General features: G+C 41.0%; 1 protein-coding gene across 19 annotated transcripts in view; it reads left to right on the forward strand.

The window, feature by feature from the left end:
* GTF2I (general transcription factor IIi) overlaps positions 1–19,780 on the forward strand; it is a 70,757-nt gene that overhangs the window by 21,674 nt on the left and 29,303 nt on the right. For 6 of the 19 annotated variants that reach the window (XR_015947074.1, XM_060268367.2, XM_060268362.2 and 3 more), the window contains 9 exons: positions 2,311–2,370; positions 3,181–3,237; positions 6,904–6,966; positions 11,094–11,195; positions 13,044–13,109; positions 14,716–14,899; positions 17,207–17,265; positions 18,459–18,530; positions 19,110–19,293. Coding sequence is in view for 17 of the 19 variants with exons in the window: in XM_060268367.2 (XP_060124350.1) it covers positions 2,311–2,370; positions 3,181–3,237; positions 6,904–6,966; positions 11,094–11,195; positions 13,044–13,109; positions 14,716–14,899; positions 17,207–17,265; positions 18,459–18,530; positions 19,110–19,293 (847 nt within the window). In the remaining 2 variants the exon portion in view is untranslated. The remainder of the gene's footprint in view (positions 1–2,310; positions 2,371–3,180; positions 3,238–6,903; positions 6,967–11,093; positions 11,196–13,043; positions 13,110–14,715; positions 14,900–17,206; positions 17,266–18,458; positions 18,531–19,109; positions 19,294–19,780) is intronic. The other 13 variants (XM_088657968.1, XM_088657967.1, XM_088657966.1 and 10 more) reach the window with 5 other exon arrangements.

The raw sequence follows: 19,780 nt of genomic DNA on the forward strand, positions 1-19,780 counted from the left end.
TGAAGTAGAGCGGGTCGGTGGCAGAAAGTTGAAAGCCGTTGCTCTTACAGATTAGTGGCACATAAATTTGAATATAGAGGATGTGGCAGTGCTCAGATTTTCCTTGCAGAGCCACCTGCGGATCCATTTCTGCAACCAAGAGATCATTGGACTTGCAAAGCCTTCCTCAACACTGACTCCTCTCCCCTGCCACATCTTGTTGATACCACATTCTCTAGCTTGTTGGAAAAGAACAGAGTACTGTAGTGTTGTCCCTACTGAATCTCCTTTGAAGCTTTTAATTCTGGTGCATGCAGTTGTGGTAATCCTGCCGGTCTCTTTCCAGCTGGGGCAGGTGTTGTGTGGTACAAGGCTTTATTGTCTTTGTGTGTTCTCTCTTGGCTTTAAAAGGTAGTAGAAAGGGGAGGGTCAGTACTTTGCAAGAGTTATTCTGACATGACTATTAATTTTCCTTATTAAAAAGGAATATGTAAAGGAGTCTTTCATGGGCAAGGAATTCTAAATTGTTTAAACCCCATAATATGAAGGCCACTTTCACCCAATTCTACAGAGGTAACAACCTTGTGATTGCTCTCATGATCCCTTAATGCTTCAGTGGAGAAAAAGAGAAGACTCATTATCCCCTGCTTTTTTTTTTTTTACACCAGATGTTCTTTTCCTATTTAACTCTCTTTCTCTGAATTGGTTCAATTGAGAGTTTATAAGTTTTTCAGTTAAGCTTCTGATATGTCCCAATTATTAGTTAGAATAATTTAGAATATTTATTATTCACTGTATTTTTATCCCACTTTCCAGACACATGTTGTCTATCAAAGTGGTTTACATCAATAATAATAAAAAAGGCAGGTCCTGCCATCAGGCTTGTAATCTGAGAAGACAAAGACTCTCAAGGTTGGGGGAGCTGCCTTTGTCGGCTTTCTGACTGGTAGAAACTTAGCAGAAATAGATTGAGATGGCTCTGGACCAAGAGCACAGCAGAAAAAATAACCCTTATTTTGTTAACGTGCAAGGGTTTCTGCATACAGGGAGAAAAAGCAAGATAGGGTTAAGTTTGGTGTGCTGGTTAATTTTGGGTGTTTTTGCTCTGCAGCTGCAACTAAGTTAAGCATGTGAGAGCGAGTCAGCAAACTTGAGAGTGAGACTGCAATGCTGGTAGTGTTGGAGCATGTTCCTGCCTTGTGTTTCTTAAGGTTTTGGCTTTCTTTGTTGATGAGATTTGTTAGGGCTCTGCGAGTTTGTTGAAGATGTAAAGCACTGTTGGTAAATACAGAAAATGGAGGGTGGGTAAATCATAATTTTTTCTTAAGATTGTTATCAGAAAAAATGTGTGATCTCTTCTCAGTGTTGGTCTGTTTGGTAGGGACAGCTTCTGGGGAAATGCCATTACAGTGGTCCCTCGACTTACAAATTACACAACATCCGAAGTTTTTGGGACAAATGGCTGCACGCTTATGAATTTTTCTACATCCGAACGGAAACCGTTGGCGGTTTTAAATGCGGTTTCCTCGACTTACGAATTTTAAATGCGGTTTTTTCGACTTACAAATTTTTGCGGATATTTTTTTCCTATGGGAAACCACTTTTCGACTTACGAACTTTTCGACCTATGAATGTGCATTCGGAACGGATTAAGTTCATAAGTCGAGGGACCACTGTATGTGGCCTTCCTGCTGCACCATAATTGGTTGCTATTTTAATGGATGGGACAGTGATAAGACAGGAAATTGAGAGCTGAAGTTTTGTGTTGGCTGGATTTGTAAACTGATGAACTGGAAGAGTTGTGTGCTTCGCTTGATAGAAAATGGACAGTTTTGAAGGGGTAGGTGGGACTTTGCAAAAAGGGAATATTTGAGACTCTCTTTGGCTCAGTTCAGATATCATACCACACCATCGAAGCTTAATTTATTTGCTTTGATGTCTGGTGAACGCTGACTTGTGAGCAGCCATCAAACCCAAATCAAAAGCTGTAATTTGAAGTGGGCTGAAAACTCATTGTTTGTGCTAGCTATGCTTTGGAGTGATGAATTGTTGGACCATAGTATGTTGCTCCATCTCCAGACAAGCTGCCCTAAACTGCGGCTTGCCTTAGTGTTTAACTAAAGCCACGTTTTGGCGGATGTGCGAATTGAGTTGCTGCTGTTTCACAACAAAGAGCTAGATGACCCTTGGAATTCTCCTCCATGCTGTAATTATATGAAACAATTCCTATTTTGTTTCTACACCTTCTTTATTCAACTGAGCATGCTCTTGTAATGGAACGGGAAAGTCTTGGGAAGTGATTTTTTTTATGGCTGTCTTTGTTTATCAAAGCAGGTCCTTCAGAAACTTCGGCGATTGATGAGAAAATCGCCATGGCAAAGTCTTACACAGGTATAGCAATTCACTTGTTCATCATCACAGTGCTATTTCTCACAACAGCATTGATACCTCAGTAGCCATGTTCTGCCTGCCAACAGTACTGTTTTCCAATATTGGTTTCAATGAATGGCTTGATTCCCCCCTCCCTTCCTTTTGTTTAAGAGGGATGTGATTCTACCCTGACCCTAGTCTCGTTTGACTTTCATTCAGGCGACTTTGTCTACCTAGAAATACTGTGAACTTATTGCTGTTTTCTATGGAAAATACAGAAAGGCCTCTATTCCTATTAAAATGAAATCTCAGATAAAAATTGTGTCAAATAACATTTTGATCAGACTTAGTTTGCCACTTTTTCCATTAAATGTTGTTGTTGTTGCGTCAGGAGGGAGAACAGTTATGAATTATGAAGGAAAAGTATTGAAGGCTTTGTGGCAGAACTTGGAAGAATTTTGTTCCAGCTTCATATTTATGCGCCCCCCCCCCCATGTTTTCAAACGTTGTGCTATCCAAATTGTGTCTTATGTTTTCAGCAAGGCTCTTCTGAACTATAGATGGCCTAATTTTGTTTGCCTTTTGTGAGGAGTGCACTCTGCCAAAAAAACCTTTGGTTTTATGTGGAAGAAAATGGGAGCAGAGACTGATTAATAGTTGACACAGACTCTTTTTTGAAATGATCCTGCTTGAGATGATGGTGCAATGTGGGCCAGGGTTCACTGGTCCATAAAATCTCTACTCCACTCCTTGGGATACTAATTCTGAAATTTCAAGTGTTGACTAGTGCCCTCCTTATTCTTATGATGGTGTGTTTATATTTGTCTAAAGGAAGCAACCAGGGTTCCGATTGCAGTGAAGGAACAGATGTGGAATTGCCAGTAGAAGGTTAGAGATATGTAAATAAAAAACTCTGGAAAGTTTTTTTTAAAAAAATTAAATTAAAAGAACACCTAATGCAAACATGTCCATTGTGTTCGTGTCTTGCATTCTTTTTTCCATTTTCTACATGGTTGTATTTTTATTTTTATCCCCTTGAGTTGTGATCCTGCATGTTTATTGTGGACAACTATTGAGAAGCCTTTGCAAGATGACCCCCATCTCCTTCTCTTTCCTTCCACACCTTCCAGTGAGCTATAGAAGCTGTTGAAAAAGAGCTAATAAAGTTAGCATCCTACTGCCTTCTTCATGACTGTGGTGGCTTTTGCCATATATCACACTTTTCCCTAGGAGGTCTGAGTGAGTAACAGCATTACCCAATGTGATATGCTTGAAAGCATGAGGACAGCGTGTGTTTTTGAAAGTAAGACAGTGACTTAAAGCTCTAGACTTACAGTGACCTCGAATCTTGTGATTTCTCAGCCCATCTTTTGGTTACTTTTGAAGGAGCCGAATTATCTGGGGCTAGCAATGCAAGGTCTGGTGCAACAGAACATGCATTTGTTTACATCCTGAATATGTCAATAGTGGGGTGAAAAACAGTGTGCAAAGCCCTTCAGTTCATGCTGCTCCTAGTTGGAATGTTTGTTGAGTAAGTTACCTGCCTCAAATCTTATGGAGATCCAGTGCCTCCCTGAGAATGTGAACCTGTCCTTTCAAAAGGAAATGCTAAATACACTGTTGATTTGAATTATGTAGTTTTCGCAGAGCCACTCTAAATAGGCCTGAATATCAGCTCTGCCTGACCTCCAACAGTTCTGAATTGTTTGGCCACAACTTCACCTCAGAAGAATATTCCACTATTTTTGAACTGTCCTTGAATCAACTCTGTACTGGGGTGTGGCTTTGTGAAGCTTGGGTTTAGTGGATATATGGATGAGGTGGGAGTGCCTTTATTTCTTTGCAAAACTGGAGGAAATTAAATTGCCAACTTAACAACTAGTTTCTAGCTCAACCTATCTTTACTGAACCTGGAAATACCACTGGAAGTGCTTTTCTTGTTAGGAGTATGATGCCTATCTGCTCAAACTAATGGTTCCTTCTGTTTTGTTTAATGTTATTTTAAAGTATTGTGTGTCTCCTAATCACATTTTGGATAGCTGAAGACACTGCACTATTCCTTCCAGGGTTGTCCATTTTAAAAAAAAGTTTTGCTGGACTCCATCTGGAAACTGATTTATTAATTTTTTTAAACCTGCTCGGCATCTGCAAAGAAAAACTCTGCAGATGCAATATGCTTTTAAAAAGTATTTCTGAAGTGTGTGTGAGAGAGGCAGTTTAACTGGTGAAATGGAAACATTATAGAAAATCTTTTGATAGTATATGCGTCCTTAGAGACTGTTAAAGGAATCCATGTCTTAAGGGATATAAGTAGAATGTTGTTGTCAAGGAGTTGGATCCAACAAAGATCTCCTCAGAGTAAGACTAACCTTGAATACAACTCTCAATCCTTTCTCTTGTATGATCTCTTTTGTATCACGAATACTTTTGGACATGTATTATACACGTGGAGATTACTTCCTTGCCAGCTTTTGACTCTTGACTTGATGCTTTGATGTTATCAATACAGAAGAGAGATGGAAGAGAGATTTTTGGTCAGCTGGATGGATTCATGGATTCATATCTTCCACTGTACAAATCCAAGTGCAGCCACTTCTATAAGAACTACTGTATATTCCTGTGTATAAGACTACTTTTTAACCCAGGAAAATCTTCTCAAAAGTTGGGGGTCGTCTTATACGCCGGGTCGTATTTCTTTTATGGCGAGTATATCCCAAACTCTATATTTTAACTGGAAAAGTTGGGGTTCATCTTATACGCCTAGTCGTCTTATACACCGGAATATACAGGTATGTTGTGTGAAGAAAGTAGAACTAAAGTAGCAAATTAACACATTGATTAGTGTATCACTAGTACAGAATTATTTCAGCACTTCAGAAGCTGGAATTGAAAGCTGGATGCAAATATCTCTGATGTGAACTACCCTACCCCTATCAGAGAACTTTCTATAATGTACATTGTGGTATGATATCTGTAAAATTATGCTTAACTGAAGGCCGGTAGAATTAGATTTGATAGGGTAACTTGAAAAAAAATCGTCTTAACACAGCCTTGCTAAAGTTCATAAACCTTTTTGCTAACCTGCCTGTCTATCTCCTTTACACATCCCTATTTTAATAATTTATATAAAATTTATGGTCTGAGAGAGAACTGGTTAGAAAGCTGTTTCACAAACTTCCTGTTAGATTGCTGCAGGAGTGTCTTCCTATCCATAAGCAACGAGAACTTGTCTCTGAACTTGTTCTTAGATACCTGGGCATCAGCCAACTATGCCTGCTCACACAATTTTTCAGTATCTTCATTAGTTACAATCGCCTAGATCCATCTATTGGGCTAGTAGTGAAAGTAGTGTACTCAGTTTTGCTGCCTGTAAACCCAACCAGAGGACAGCACTGGCAAATTGCTGCTGTAGATCTCTCAAAATATCTTTTATCTTTTTGGGCTAATAAGCTTTTGAATCCAGTCCTCTTCCTGCTCCGTGTCAAATACTTTGAAATAACAGTTGAACTTTTTTTCCCCAAATTTGAGGAAGGATGTTTCAAAGGATCTGATGGAAAACAGAGACCTGCATGAGACTATTGCCAGAAGACTCATTTGTGCTTTTATTATGGGAATTCAGAAGTTGACAAAACAACTTAACGTGTTGGTCAAACTAGTAGTATTGCAGCAGCGGAGCTAGATTGCAGCTGCTGGTGGGGCTCAATACACTGGAACCTTCCCCTCCTGTCAGCAATTTCAAGTGTCTTAAGAGTTTTCCTTCTGGTTGCATGATTTGATGTGCTTCCTTACTTTGGCAATGGGGGTAAAAAGACACTAAGAGCAGCATGTGTTAGGATGCACTCCACGTTGGTGGTCCCACGCCAGCCAAAATTCCATTTACGTTGGCAGGAAATCCGATCTCTCACTGAGATATCATCAGGTATCTGAAGAAGTGTGCATGCACACGAAAGCTCATACCAAAATATAAACTTAGTTGGTCTTTAAGGTGCTACTGAAGGAATTTTTTTATTTTGCTGAGATATCATCTCTTTGTGAAAAGTTGGTTGCTGTAATCGTCTGGAGTTAACATGAAAACAAGATGTTCCACTTGCTTATTTGGATCCATCTTGCCAATTGGAGGAGATATTCATTCCATCGATGAAAACTTTTGACTGCGTTTTATTACACAACATTTTACGAATACTGTTGTATTGTAACATTTGCCATTTGTACACATATATATTGTTTTAATTGCATTGTGTGAAAGAAGAGAGACTTGTAAACATAATATCTTCAGCAATGAGTGAGAAAATGTTTGACAATGAAAAGATAAGTGAGCCTAGGAGAAGGCGACCCTCAGCAGCTGCTGCACCTGTAGCTTAGCACTTAGAAATCTCCATTTCCTTGGCAACATCCCATAGGACTTTAGGCTTGTGATAAAGTATTCTGGCCTCTGTGTATGTGAGTCTCTTATTCATAGTGCACCACACACTTGTTGATTCGCCATTTTGGAGTAAAACCGCTTTTCCAGTTCCTGCGCCGTTCAGACTTGGTTTTTTGTTCTGCTTTTTTCAGATTCTTCTCAACATGCCACTTCTGAAACAAGTGAGGATCCTGAAGTGGAAGTGACCATTGAAGGTTGGCCATTTTCTCAGCTAATACTATTTTGCTCACTTGTTTCAGAAGAATCTCAGTCATGTGGCGTTGTGCGCATCTCCTCTATATACCCCCCAAAAGCCTTTCTTGTACTGTAAGAGAACATTTATTGGGCAAGATAGACCTTAAATGATTGAAAACAAGTGGTCAACATTTTTAATGGAGACTCTTAGAGGTGTCTGTATTAAGAGTGCATGTGAAAACAAACCAAATTATTCAATTAGCTGGGGTTTTGGGGGGGTTGGGGTGGTTGGTTTTTTTTTTTTTTTTTTTTTGCTTTTCAGAGGAAATAAGCAAGAAGTTTGGGCATACTGTTTTATTTTGATACACTTGGTTGGGAGATGATTGTGGCTGTGGGAGTTCTCTAAAGTGGTAGGAGACCTTGAGGAGGATCAGTTTGTTTAGGGAATACAGCGACTGAAAAGTCTTGCTTGCCTGTTATCCCTAGGATCATTTGGTTCTTTGCAAAACTTGTAAGGTGGAGGACAGATAGGCAATATATTCTGACAAACCCCGTGATTGGTTTGGAAAGTAGAAAGTAAATTGTGAATCTGAATACCTAGCCTCAAAGGTCTGAGTGCTGTATATTCCTTAAGCAAATCTTTTGTGTTAAATCTCTCTCCTCCTCTCCCCACCCCCACCCCTTCGCTTCTTTTGTAAACCTCCTCTTGTGTATAGCAGCATTTGTTTTTAAACACACCAGTCTATAACAGACACTATGCTACACCTCAAAATAGGAAGTAGAGCAAATGAGATGAATTACTAGAATGGAATATTTACATTAGGAGGACTTGGTTTCCTATCTAGATTTTGCAGCTTCTAGACCTTGCTACTAGTAAATTTTTGGGTTAATCTGTTAAGGGGTTGTTGATAAAGCTTCCAGTAGTGCTTCTAGATTATGAGTTGCTATTCCTCTTGCCTGTGTAGTGAGATGTTCCTTATGTCATAACAGCGAAGCAGTAGTCATATTTCCCAGTTTGGGGTGAAGGAGGCATCTGGTAGAGTGGGTAAACTCCTTTTGAAACTCAGCCCAGGCCTAAAGGTTCCTCGCTTCAATTCATTCTGTGCCTTTGCTCAATATAGCCTTTCCTCTCGGCTCCTCCCCTGATTTACCTTGCCTGTAAACTGCTAGTTTTTTTCCCCCCCTGACCCTTTTCCCTTCCTCTTCCTAGTCTCCTACTCCAGTTTGTTGTTTCTTTTTAAGAATCTTTTATTGCTCTCCTTTCTTTAATTGCCTTTTCTTCCTTAATCATGGCCCCTTTGGAAAGCAAATAGTGACATCCAGTAAAAAGAAAGGAATTCCATATGTCAGAATGGGGAAGCAGACTTAAGCCAATCAAGTGACTGCTGTAGCTACTACAGAGCCTCCCACTGTTGGTCTCCACCATGTAGGATTTATTCTTCTCCAGAGCAATTGGAGTCTTCCCCCCACCCCACCTCCCCATGCACAATCCTATCAATTATTGCCACTATCATAGGCTCAAACACACTCGGAACCAGCAAACAACTGAGGAGTGGGAAACACATTCCTCCTACCTCCGGTGGAGCAGAAAGAGGTTGTGAAAAGGGGATTGTCAGAATGCCCTTTTTTCCTTCTCTCAGCTTCTTTGTGCCAGGCATCATTTAGGGACTTAGTGAACATATTGCAGCATCTCTGCTACGGCAGTGTTATCACCATTGCTTCTTCAGGTTTACCTACAAGCAGATACATTTCCAGTATGCTGTAATGGCCTTGGACCTGGCTTGACCTCAAAGAGTTTTCACGATTTCAGTTACAGGGCATGCATGTATACCATTATCTTGAAGGCCTTCTCCTTAGTTCATCTTGGGTCAAGGCCCACCAGGACTTAACAGGCAGCAGTAACCCCCAGCAAGATCATTGCTTTGTTTTAAACAAAAGGTGGAAACTACCTGTCTCCATGCAGGACACTTCAGCACCTGAGAACTAGTTCATCTATCTTTCACATAAGACAACCCAGAACCCCTCTTGGACCTCAGACTCCTTACATGTCACAAATGATGGATCTCTCAGCATGAGCCTACACCCTGGGCCTGATTATTCATACCTAAGCCATACAATAGCTGTATGGCTCAAGGTATGCATTTTCTAGGCCTATGATGCTCAGTACTTGGAATGAACTAGTTCTCTTGAAAAAAGTTAATTGATCTAGGTTGGCAAATGCTGGGACAGAGAAAAGGGAGCTCGGATTTGACCTTGTGCTTCAGGGCAGCAGTAGAAAGTTTTCAAAAGCTGTCAAGGGTGAACTTTTTAATTTAAAACTATTTAATTTATAAAAATTGCCATTTGAGCTGATCTCATTCCTTTTTAAAATGAACTTTCAAAACAATACTGATTCTCCGAGAAATGTCATGACATGCTAGGCCTGTCATACGTCAGGTTTTCGGGTGTAAGAATGTCGTCAGCTCCAAAAGCTTAAAATCACTTAACATCAACAATTTTGGGGTCTTCCTTAAAAAAAGCCCAAATGTGGCAACCCCGTGACATACTCCATGAGTTGCAGCAGCTTCCATTTCTACTCGTGATCCTTTCCTAGAGATCTGTAGGACAGCCATGAGGAAGTTGCCCTGTACTTTTATTAGACCTTGCAACTTGGACTATTTTGCCTCTGCAGTGGCAGCCTTTGAGAGGCGAGTGCTCCAGCATGATTTGCTTCCCTAAGTTCAGGGTTGCTGAGGTATGCCTCCTTCACCCCAAACTGAGAGGAAAACATTAGACACATAATGTGAAGAATCTTTCTAGTTTGGGGTGAACAAGACACCATCTGGCTGGCTGCACCCTATTCTGATCAGCAGATTGATTCACATGTACACCTTTGCAGTTCACTATTTCCTGGGGCCTCCAGCTTGACCTTATAGAGTGCAAATTTCCATGCTCTCTTTTCTGTCATTTCTCCTGTCGCTCTTTTGCAATTTCTCTTTACTTCTGTCTTAAGCACAGCCACAGGAAACTGGGGAAGAGCCTACAGGACCGAGTTAAATCTCCAAAAGCTGGCCACATATTCCTTCCCTTCCTTGGTGAAATGAGGAGCTATGCTATTCTCTTGGATGCCTCATTCACCCCAAACTAGAAGGGACCTTCACAGGAAGTGCCCAACATTAGTTTCTCCATATGAGGAAATTTTAAAAGCCTGGTAGCGCTTCCTGCATAAGTGATGAGAAAACTAGCCTTAGATTTCCTTAAAGCAGCGCAAAACTTTAGAGTGCAAGTCTTGTGATATAACTTTCTTGTATTGATGTTGATGGACAGTGATTGCACAGTGGGGCGTCTGTTGGCTTCCCTTTCAGCAGCTCTTGCACTAATTTTAAAGTGGGAGATTTGGGAAGTGGTTTTGGGGTTGAATGGAGGGGGGCTGCTGAAAGGACAACTATTAGGGACACTAAAGTATGTTTATCTGGCATCAGGGTGTCTGGCATCTATCTTTCTCTCTCCCCCAATAATCTTTTAAGTGATGTTTGCAACCTTAAATATCTTATTCAACATTCTTACTATAGATAGAGCAGTTTCCTTTCCTTTTTTTCTTTCTGGAAGGGATTATCTATTCCTGGATGTAACAATCCTAGCCAGTCACCACTGAAACCTTCCCAACCTTTTCCAGTTGCTTGCAATTTCTATTCATGCAGTTGATGCTGGAATAGAAACCAATTTTTCCTCTCTTCCCCCACCATCTCCTAATTATTTCCTCTATGCCATGCTGTTGTTGAACCACTGGATCTGGGAGAAACTTTATCCTATGATCTTTATGATACTTCGTTTTAAAATCATCCAACCTGATGTGGTATCCATTATATATTTGGTACCAGTAGGGTTGTTGCGTGTCCCTTAACAGTAGAAAAGGGCCTCATTTAAAACATGTTGGACAATGCTGCTGTGCATGTTTGAATTCCATTAACATAATTTGAATAGTAAATGAGAAATTTGGATGCCAGGCTCTGACCAGTCAGCGTAATGCATGTGGAATTTTTTCCTCTAGAATAATTCTCCTCCAACGGCAAATAATTTTGAGTTAGAACCATAACACCTTGAAAGACATTCAGGCATAATAGTTACAGCAGCCATGATGCATATATCTGTATTTTTCTGTCTGAAGATGATGATGACTACTTACCACCTCATAAGAAGACAAAGAGCACAGAACCAGTCACCGATGCTGCCAATTGTGGAAGAAGGAAAGCCAGAGAATTCAATTTTGGTAAGTTTAAGAGTAAAATGGTTCCTAATCTTCACAGTTTTGTTGGCCCGGCTCCTGTTGGCTAAGGTGTATTCAAGCTTTCACTTGAATTGGTACTGAATATGATTGTATCTCTATTTGAACATATGAAACTGCCTTCCACACACCCCCACACACCCAAGCCTGAGACTGTGCTGTCTAGTTCTGTGCTGTCCAGCAACAGATCTCAGGTACACGTTGTTTCCAAAACCTTAATATCTGAGATGCTTTAAGCTTGAAGTGCCAGGGCTTGAATCTGGGATGTTTCACGTAAAACGTATGTGCTCTGGGGCATAACAGTGGTGCCGCAACACAGAAACCCTTGCCTTCAGTACCATTAGATCTTGTTTCTCAAAGTGGAGGTACCAGCAGAAGGTTTTCCTGGGGTGCCTTCAAGATCCGGGAGACTTGTGTGGGAGGAGACATTAGCCCCTTAGACACCATGATTTAATGTGATGTGCATGAGCCTCAGTAAGTCTGAGCAAAGTGTCTGGTTCATATGCTCCCCTCATCCTCCTGCATGATCAGGGACTTCTGCCAAGTTTAGTTTCCCTTTTAAACAATTTCCACTTTGTATTTCTTTTGAACCAGCTGGTTTAAAACAGCTTATTTTAAGTTCCTTAACATGCCAGCTTGAAAATGACTTGTTTAAAACAATGGTTTTTGTTTAACTAGGGTTACTGGTTTAAATGTAGCACTAAGCTGTTTTTTGTTTTTGTTTTTTTACAAAATGCAACAAAGCTTGTCCTCCTGGATACGCAGGGGAAGTGGAAACCTTATTCTTTACTTTGGATCATTGAGGTCCATCCACATAGCACACCCGTGGTTTAGTATTATGTGTGGATGCGGCCACTCTTGCAGAAGCACTTCTTCAATCTTCCTTGAACTTGAATGTCAATAGAACTGAGAAAGAAAGGAAGGAGAGTTGGTGACTGGCTTATCTGAGTAAACTGCCCAGTAGGCTGATCGTGGCAGAATGCATGAATGGTTTGAGGATGGGCTACGCAGAATGAATATACTTGCGAGTTTGCTGTTTAATTAGGGACTGTTGTCAGTCTTGAGCCTGGCTTCTGTGTGTACCTTCCTCTTTCGCAATGATTTCCCAAGACTTCGGATGTCTGACGTAAATATGGTATAGAAGTGCAAAGCCATGAAGTACTCCAGTGCACCAGTAGCTTGAAGGTGGATGCCTTGTGTCTTGCTGCCTCTATTTTCTTTGAGAAGTGGGACATGAATGTATTAAATCAACCAGCACCAGGACTCGAGTAATGATGGGGGGCTGTATGGTTCTTCATATGACCTCTTTAGTTAAGACTTCTGCCAATACGGCTTCACACACTCATTGTAACTCTGGCCTTTTAAGAAACCTCCCAATTAAACCTTTCAGGCTCTGAATTAAAATAATTTGTCAACAGCTACTTCAGATCAGTGTAAACCATGATGAGAGTGAGCTACTGACTGTAGAATTGCTGTAGAGCAGGCATGGCCAAGCTTGGCCCTCCAGCTGTTTTGGGACTACAACTCGCATCATCCCTAGCTAACATTACCAGTGGTTAGGGATGATGGGAATTGTAGTCCCAAAACAGCTGGAGGGCCAAGTTTGGCCATGCCTGCGTAGAGTAATTATGGACAAAGATTTTAGCTGCTTTTGTCCAGCAATATGTAAATAATTTTGTCTTCAGAACGTATACAGATGTTACTTTTAAAGGGTTTAGTGTTTTATAATCATGCATGAGCAACAAGGCGAAATGCATAATCCAGAATTCAGCAGCTTGATATATTAAAAGCTTGATATATCTTATATTGGGATAACATTATTTTTCCTTTCAGAGAAATGGAATGCCCGCATTACAGACTTGAGAAAGCAAGTTGAAGAGTTATTTGAAAGAAAATATGGTATGTGTACGCACTGTATCCCCGACCCCCCTTTTAAAAGCCATATTTGGAAACTCCCCAAACTTTTTTGGGAAAAAGGTTTGAATTTCCCACTCCATAGAGTCTGAATTCTTTGGGCATGTTGTCCTGCCATTGTCCAAGGACTGCCAGTGCCAAGGGGTGTTTGTAGCCGTGTTGGTTCTGCAGAATTAGAGAGTTGGCAGTAAGTCTAAACCACAGATCGTAGGGCTTGCCGATCAGAAGGTTGGCGGTTCGAATCCCCATGACTGGGTGAGCTCCTGTTGTTTGGTCCCAACTCCTGCCCACCTAGCAAGTTTGAAAGAACATCAAGTGCAAGTAGATAAATAGGGACTGCTCTGGCAGGGAAGGTAAACGACGTTTCCATGCGCTGCTCTGGTTCGCCAGAAGCGGCTTAGTCATGCTGCCACATGACCTGGAAGCTGTCTGCGGACAAACGCCGGCTCCCTCGGCCTATAGACTGAGATGAGCGCGCAACCCCAGAGTCATCCACAACTGGACCTAACAGTCAGGGTACCTTTACCTTTCCCTTACAGTGATATCTCCTTTTGGGGAGTGGAGTAAGTAGTGTTGGAAGTTCTGCAAGCTGTTACTTCCGCAGCCTTTGGTTCTTAACATTACACATTAATTGTGATCTGTATTAAGAATAAAATGTGGTACCAAAAAGGGGTGGGGCTGCAACCTGTGTAAAGTAATGTTGTTTATTTTGTGTAACTTAATTGGTTTCAGCTAATCATCCGAAAGAGCAAGGAGTTTGGCTCTGTGTTGATTTCACTCTTCTGGTTTCTTAGATTTGCTGGGCTTGACCACATAGTTCGTAGTCTTGTAGGCTTAAAACTTTGCTTTTAAAAAATTTGGAGGAGGATTTCTGCATCCTTCCTGTATTTGAAAATGTTGACATTATGGGTGGGCATACAACTTAACTACAGATCTGCAACATCTAGATCAGTGGTGACTAACGTATAATCCCCCAGGTATTGCTGGACTCCAATGCCCGTCAGCACTAGTTAGGATGGCCAAAGTCATTGATGATATGAATTGTGGTTCAACAACATTTGGTGGTCCACAAATTAGCCACCCCTGGTCTTAATATGTTGTAGCATATGTTTGTATATAGCTACTCATTTTGGGCATTACACAAAAATTGTGTTGGATGATAATGTGATCCACTGTCAAACCATGACTTGAAGTTTTTATAAATCATGGCTTGGGACTTTCTGTGGTTTGAAGGGGCGTCTGAGTTGACAGTTCGTACTTAATGGCTATACGTCTTTCTCTGGGAGTCCTGGCTCTGCACTCTAGTCTCCATATGGAGACAGAAAATAAGCACAGATAAGCAGTTCTGAACTGTTGTACACTTTGGAAGCTCAAACTAGGGCTTGTGTTATAATCTATGGTTAATGCAAATTAGTTTGGTGTGGGGTTTGAGTTGCACTTATAAGGCATAATCTCTTACTATTTTATATAAAGCAGGTTTGATTGTATAGGTTCTGCTAAGTGAGATACTGCATTTTGTGTTCTTTCAAAACAAGTAAGTTTGCAGGCAATGTTAAGCCACGCTTACTGTGTTTTTCTTTTTATATTAAAGCTGAAGCTATTAATGCAAAAGGCCCGGTGACTATCCCGTATCCACTCTTCCAGTCCCATGTTGAAGATTTGTATGTGGAAGGACTGCCAGAAGGAATTCCCTTCCGGAGACCCTCCACCTATGGGATCCCTCGCCTCGAAAGGATTTTGCTGGCAAAGGAACGGATACGATTTGTGATTAAGAAGTAAGTTGGTTTAAATTAAGAGTGTCCCCAAATGCAGGATTTACAGCAGGCTTCCTCAACCTCAGCCCTCCAGATGTTTTGAGACTACGATTCCCAGCATCCTTGACCACTGGTCCTGCTAGCTAAGGATCATGGGAGTTGTAGGCCAGAAATATCTGGAGGGCCGAGGTTGGGGAAGCCTGATTCACAGTATCTTTTTCTATAGAATGGCTCATCAATTATAACCTCTCCCCCTCTCATAATATTGGAACTTGGTCGGGGGCTGTCTCCGTGAAATTTATTAGAAGTAGATTCAAGGCAGAAAATATATAACATATAAGGGCTGTGTTCAAATGATCAAACTTCAGCTTAATAATTGTGGAATGATTTAAAGTTGGCCTAATATCCCAGCTTGTTTGGAAGCTATTAACCATAGCTTCCCATTTTGAATGTTAATGGATGCTGTAGTGAACTGACTTCCTAGCTTGTTCTCTACTTGCATGGGTGGAAAATCGAAGCAGCTGGATGTGTGTCTGCAGGAGGCTCATTCTCATCTTAGCTTAGTGCACAAATACAGAGCTTGCAGTCACCAGATGCAGTGAAGGGTAGGGAGACAAATTCATGAATGGAGGTTGCTCTATTAATGGCTATTACTATACACTGGACCATAAAGAAGGCTGATCGCCGAAGAATTGATGCTTTTGAATTATGGTGCTGGAGGAGACTCTTGAGTCCCATGGACTGCAAGAAGATCAAACCTATCCATTCTTAAGGAAATCAGCCCTGAGTGCTCCCTGGAAGGACAGATCGTGAAGCTGAGGCTCCAATACTTTGGCCACCTCATGAGAAGAGAAGAATCCTTGGAAAAGACCCTGATGTTGGGAAAGATTGAGGGCACTAGGAGAAGGGGACGTCAGAGGACAAGATGGTTGGACAGTGTTCTCGAAGCTCTGAACATGAGTTTGACCAAACTGCGGGAGGCAGTGCAAGACAGGAGTGCCTGGCGTGCTATGGTCCACGGGGTCACGAAGAGTCGGACACGACTAAACGACTAAACAACAACAATACACCTGGCATGGCCAAACTTGGCCTTCCAGCTGTTTTGGGACTACAATTCCCATCGTCCCTGACCACGGGTCCTGTTAGCTAGGGGTGATGGGAGTTGTAGTCCCAAAACATCAGGAGGGCCAAGTTTGGCCATGCCTGCTATACATGATAGCTGGACAGAACCTCTGTTCTGAAACAGTATGCCTATTGGATGGCAGTTGCTGAAAGAGAATAGGGTTGTTGGCTTCCCAGAAACATATAGCTGGCCTCTGGAGAACAAGACGCTAGACTTGATCAACTTTTTGACTGGTCCAGCAGAGCTGCTTTTTACATTCTTGCAGCATAATATTTGCTGCCATTTTATGTATTTCTGCAGTGTTCTTTATTTAATGTATTTTTACCCTGCTCTTCAGTAGAAAAATGGCTAAAGTAAGATTTGTAGTACGCAAGGCATGTCCTGCCTTGCAGCCTTACAATTTAAAAGACATTTTGCACAAGAGGGATCAGGAAAATAAATAAAGGCAGGCACCAGTTCATAAAATTGTGTGGTAGTTGTTATACCTTGAATGGAAACCATTCAGCTATCCAATCTCTCCCTCTGTTGCAGTCAGGTGGAACCAAGTATTGTTCAAGTAGTCAGAATATATATTGGGGTGCTGCTGCTGTGGGTTCTTCTGAACAGTCTTCAGATTCTTGTTGATAGACCTAATTTTATTCAAGCTTTGATATATCCATAGTTTTCTTTGTTTTTGTTTTTGTTGTTGTTGGTTATTGTCAAACTATCACTATGGTGTATTGCATAAAGTTTCTTGCGAGATTATTCTGAAAACACTTGCTCTTTAATAAGTATGGGCTCTCTGATCTTGAAAAAAATGTACACTACCCATCTGTAAATTGCATCTTTGCTTATCAGTGAGGAAGTACTTCAGAAAATATTACGTAGCCAATTGGACTTTAGCAGATTGCCGACTAGAAGTGAAGTTTTAACCCTGTCACAGTATTATGAGCTTCATGCTTTAGGTATTGTATCCAATGCAAGTCCTCCTCAGAGTTGACCTATTGAAGATAATGAATAGGAGTAACTTGAATCAATTAATTTCACTTGGATACAGCCCTTGGCGATTTCTGTTATAATTTGTGTATCCCTCCCATTCCTGTTGGTAAAATTGGGGGGGGGAGTTTTATTTGATGGGTGAAATAATGGTTGCTATGGGGCTAAAAGTAGTGGTAATGTAATAGTAGTATGTTGATTAACAAAAATATGCCCTAAAATGTTTGCAGGCATGAACTGCTAAATTCAACGCGAGAAGATCTACCGTTAGACAAACCTGTTGCAGGAGGTAAGAGGGGTATGTGGAGTTGGTGGCTGTGTTTATTTTATTCATTGATTGTATTTATGATGGCTGCCCAACAACATTGTGCTCTGAATGGCTGTCAAAAATAAAATACAGTATTATGTGTTCTAAAGACAAATTGCAGCATAAAATTTGCTGAGAGAGACCTAAATCCAAGTTCACAGCATAACTAAAAGTACAGTCATACCTCGTGTTGCGTCCGCTTCTGGTTACGTGTTTTGTCCCGTGGTGAAACCTGGAAGTACCAGAACGGGTTACTTCCAGGTTTCGCCGCATGCGCAGAAGTGCTAAACTGTGCTGCGCGCAAATGCGGCACTTCGGCTTGCGTCAGTTCCGTGTTACGGATGAGCCTCTCGAATGGATTCCATCCGTAACGCGAGGTTTCCACTGTACACAACATACAGTCAGTTGAATAAATACAGTATGTTTAGGGTACTGCTGTTGGGTCAGATTTGACAAATGTTTCTTAGGTGAGTTGGATAGTAAATTGAGCGAAGGCTTTATTGGTTGTGGCTCCTGTCTGGCACTCCCTCCAGGTGGCTTGCCTGGCATTTGTGCTGCTGCTGTTTTGGTGGCAGACGAAGACTTTTAAAAGAATCTATTAGTCCTTCCTTTAATACTTTTTAATGGCTTTAATGCTGCTTGTGATTTTTGTTTTATGATTGAATTGTCTTTGATACTTAAAACTGATCTTGTATATATTTGCAAGCCATCTTGGAAACATTCGGTGAAGGGCAGAAGAATGTTCCAGTGAACAAATTAAAACCATTTTCATCTCTTGAGCTAGGCCTCAAGAGGTGAACATTAGCTGTAAAAATGTATTTGTTGGGTTGATGGAAGTAAAACAACATAGCATCGATTTTTCTCTGCTTCTTTGCTGCCTGCTACCTGTAGGTTTGTGAGGGCTCCTAGGGACAACTTCCTTTTATGCCAGGGGTGGAGAGCCTGTGGCCTTCCAGAAGATGTTGGACTCTACACTCCCATCTCTGGAGGCCTATAGGTTTACCTCTTTCCTCTCTGCTTTTATGTGTTAGTTTCATGCACTTGCCCTCTTTCGCCACTGTGACTCCAAAGGGAGAAGGGTGGCAAAGTGAATAAAGTTTTGCCAAATCAACAGTGTTTTAGCTTCAGAATGTTAAACGTTTAAATCAAATTCTTGTTTTTACCATTGATCATAGTGAAAGAAGAATGGTATGCCCGAATCACCAAATTAAGGAAGCTTGTCGACCAATTATTTTGCAGAAAATTTGGTAAGTTCACTTGGCAGCAATTTATTGTTCATTTTTGGTGGTGGTGGGTTCAGGACTGGCATGCAGATCAGAGATTGCTTTCCAGTTAGCAGCCACTAAAATTCAGTAGTGTGCTTTCTGTTTGTGGCAAAGAGAGTTAAGAATGTCCCTTAACATGTTTTTTTACCTTTTAACCGGGTCCAGTGGCATCAAGATGGGGTGCTCTCAGGAGCCAAACTGCATCTGGCAGATCCAGGGCTGTTAAGACACGATCTGCCCCAATTACCTAGAAAGTGCTTGATCGAAGAGGGGATTCAGGGCAGGAATAGAAATGCACTTCCCAATGCCCTTTTATCTCCATACCACATATGCTTGGGATATTAGTCTGCAACAGAAAAGAAAAGGACATGGGGAGGCAGACTGCAGGGAGTTTAGCCGTGATTGGGGCAGGGCTCTCTACTCACCTGTATGTCCTTTCAGGAAGGGGTCCCTGTTCATCAAATGTATTAGCTATTAGTTTAATGAAAGACTGAAATCAGGGTTCTTGTTTGAATTTTGCCCATGTTGTGAAATTACAAATGGTCTGGCTTCTTCTAACAGCTGAGGCATTGGGGAGCACCGAACCAAAGGCTGTCCCTTATCAGAAATTTGAGGCGCACCCCACTGATCTTTTTGTGGAAGGTCTGCCAGAGAACATTCCATTTCGGAGTCCGTCCTGGTATGGAATTCCTCGGTTGGAGAAAATTCTTCAAGTGGGCAACAGAATAAAATTTGTAATAAAAAAGTAAGATGAGCTTTCTTTACATTTCTGTTTTTTTTTAGATTAAATTTGTCAGCTTTTCTCCAGTTTTTCTTGATGTGTGTTAGAGACTGGAAATATATCTATAGGAATATACAACTTTTGACAGGTTGGCCTGACTTTCTATCTCTGATTTCTCTAGCAATTTGTATTGGCTAGAAGAGATCTGCTTCACCCTTGAACTTACTTCAGAGATCAGAACTGTTACTGAAGGATTGTTTGTTTTCTTCATTCTTACATTGTAAATCATCCCTGAATTGGAAATACAGAAAAGGTTAAATGATATGTGAAATAAGCAACCTTCATTTTAGATGGTAGCCTTTTGTTAAAAACAAAACAAAACCCTGTTATCAACCAAAATGCAATTTACCAACTTGATAGTTTTATATGTTTCAAATGGATTCTTGGAACCTTTGTTTTTTGCTGATCTCTACTATTTTGCTTTTTAAAGTTCATTATTTTGAGCTGGTAC

This window comes from Zootoca vivipara, chromosome 14, assembly GCF_965207765.1.
Source record: "Zootoca vivipara chromosome 14, rZooViv2.hap1.1, whole genome shotgun sequence".
In the NCBI taxonomy this organism is placed as follows: domain Eukaryota; kingdom Metazoa; phylum Chordata; class Lepidosauria; order Squamata; family Lacertidae; genus Zootoca; species Zootoca vivipara.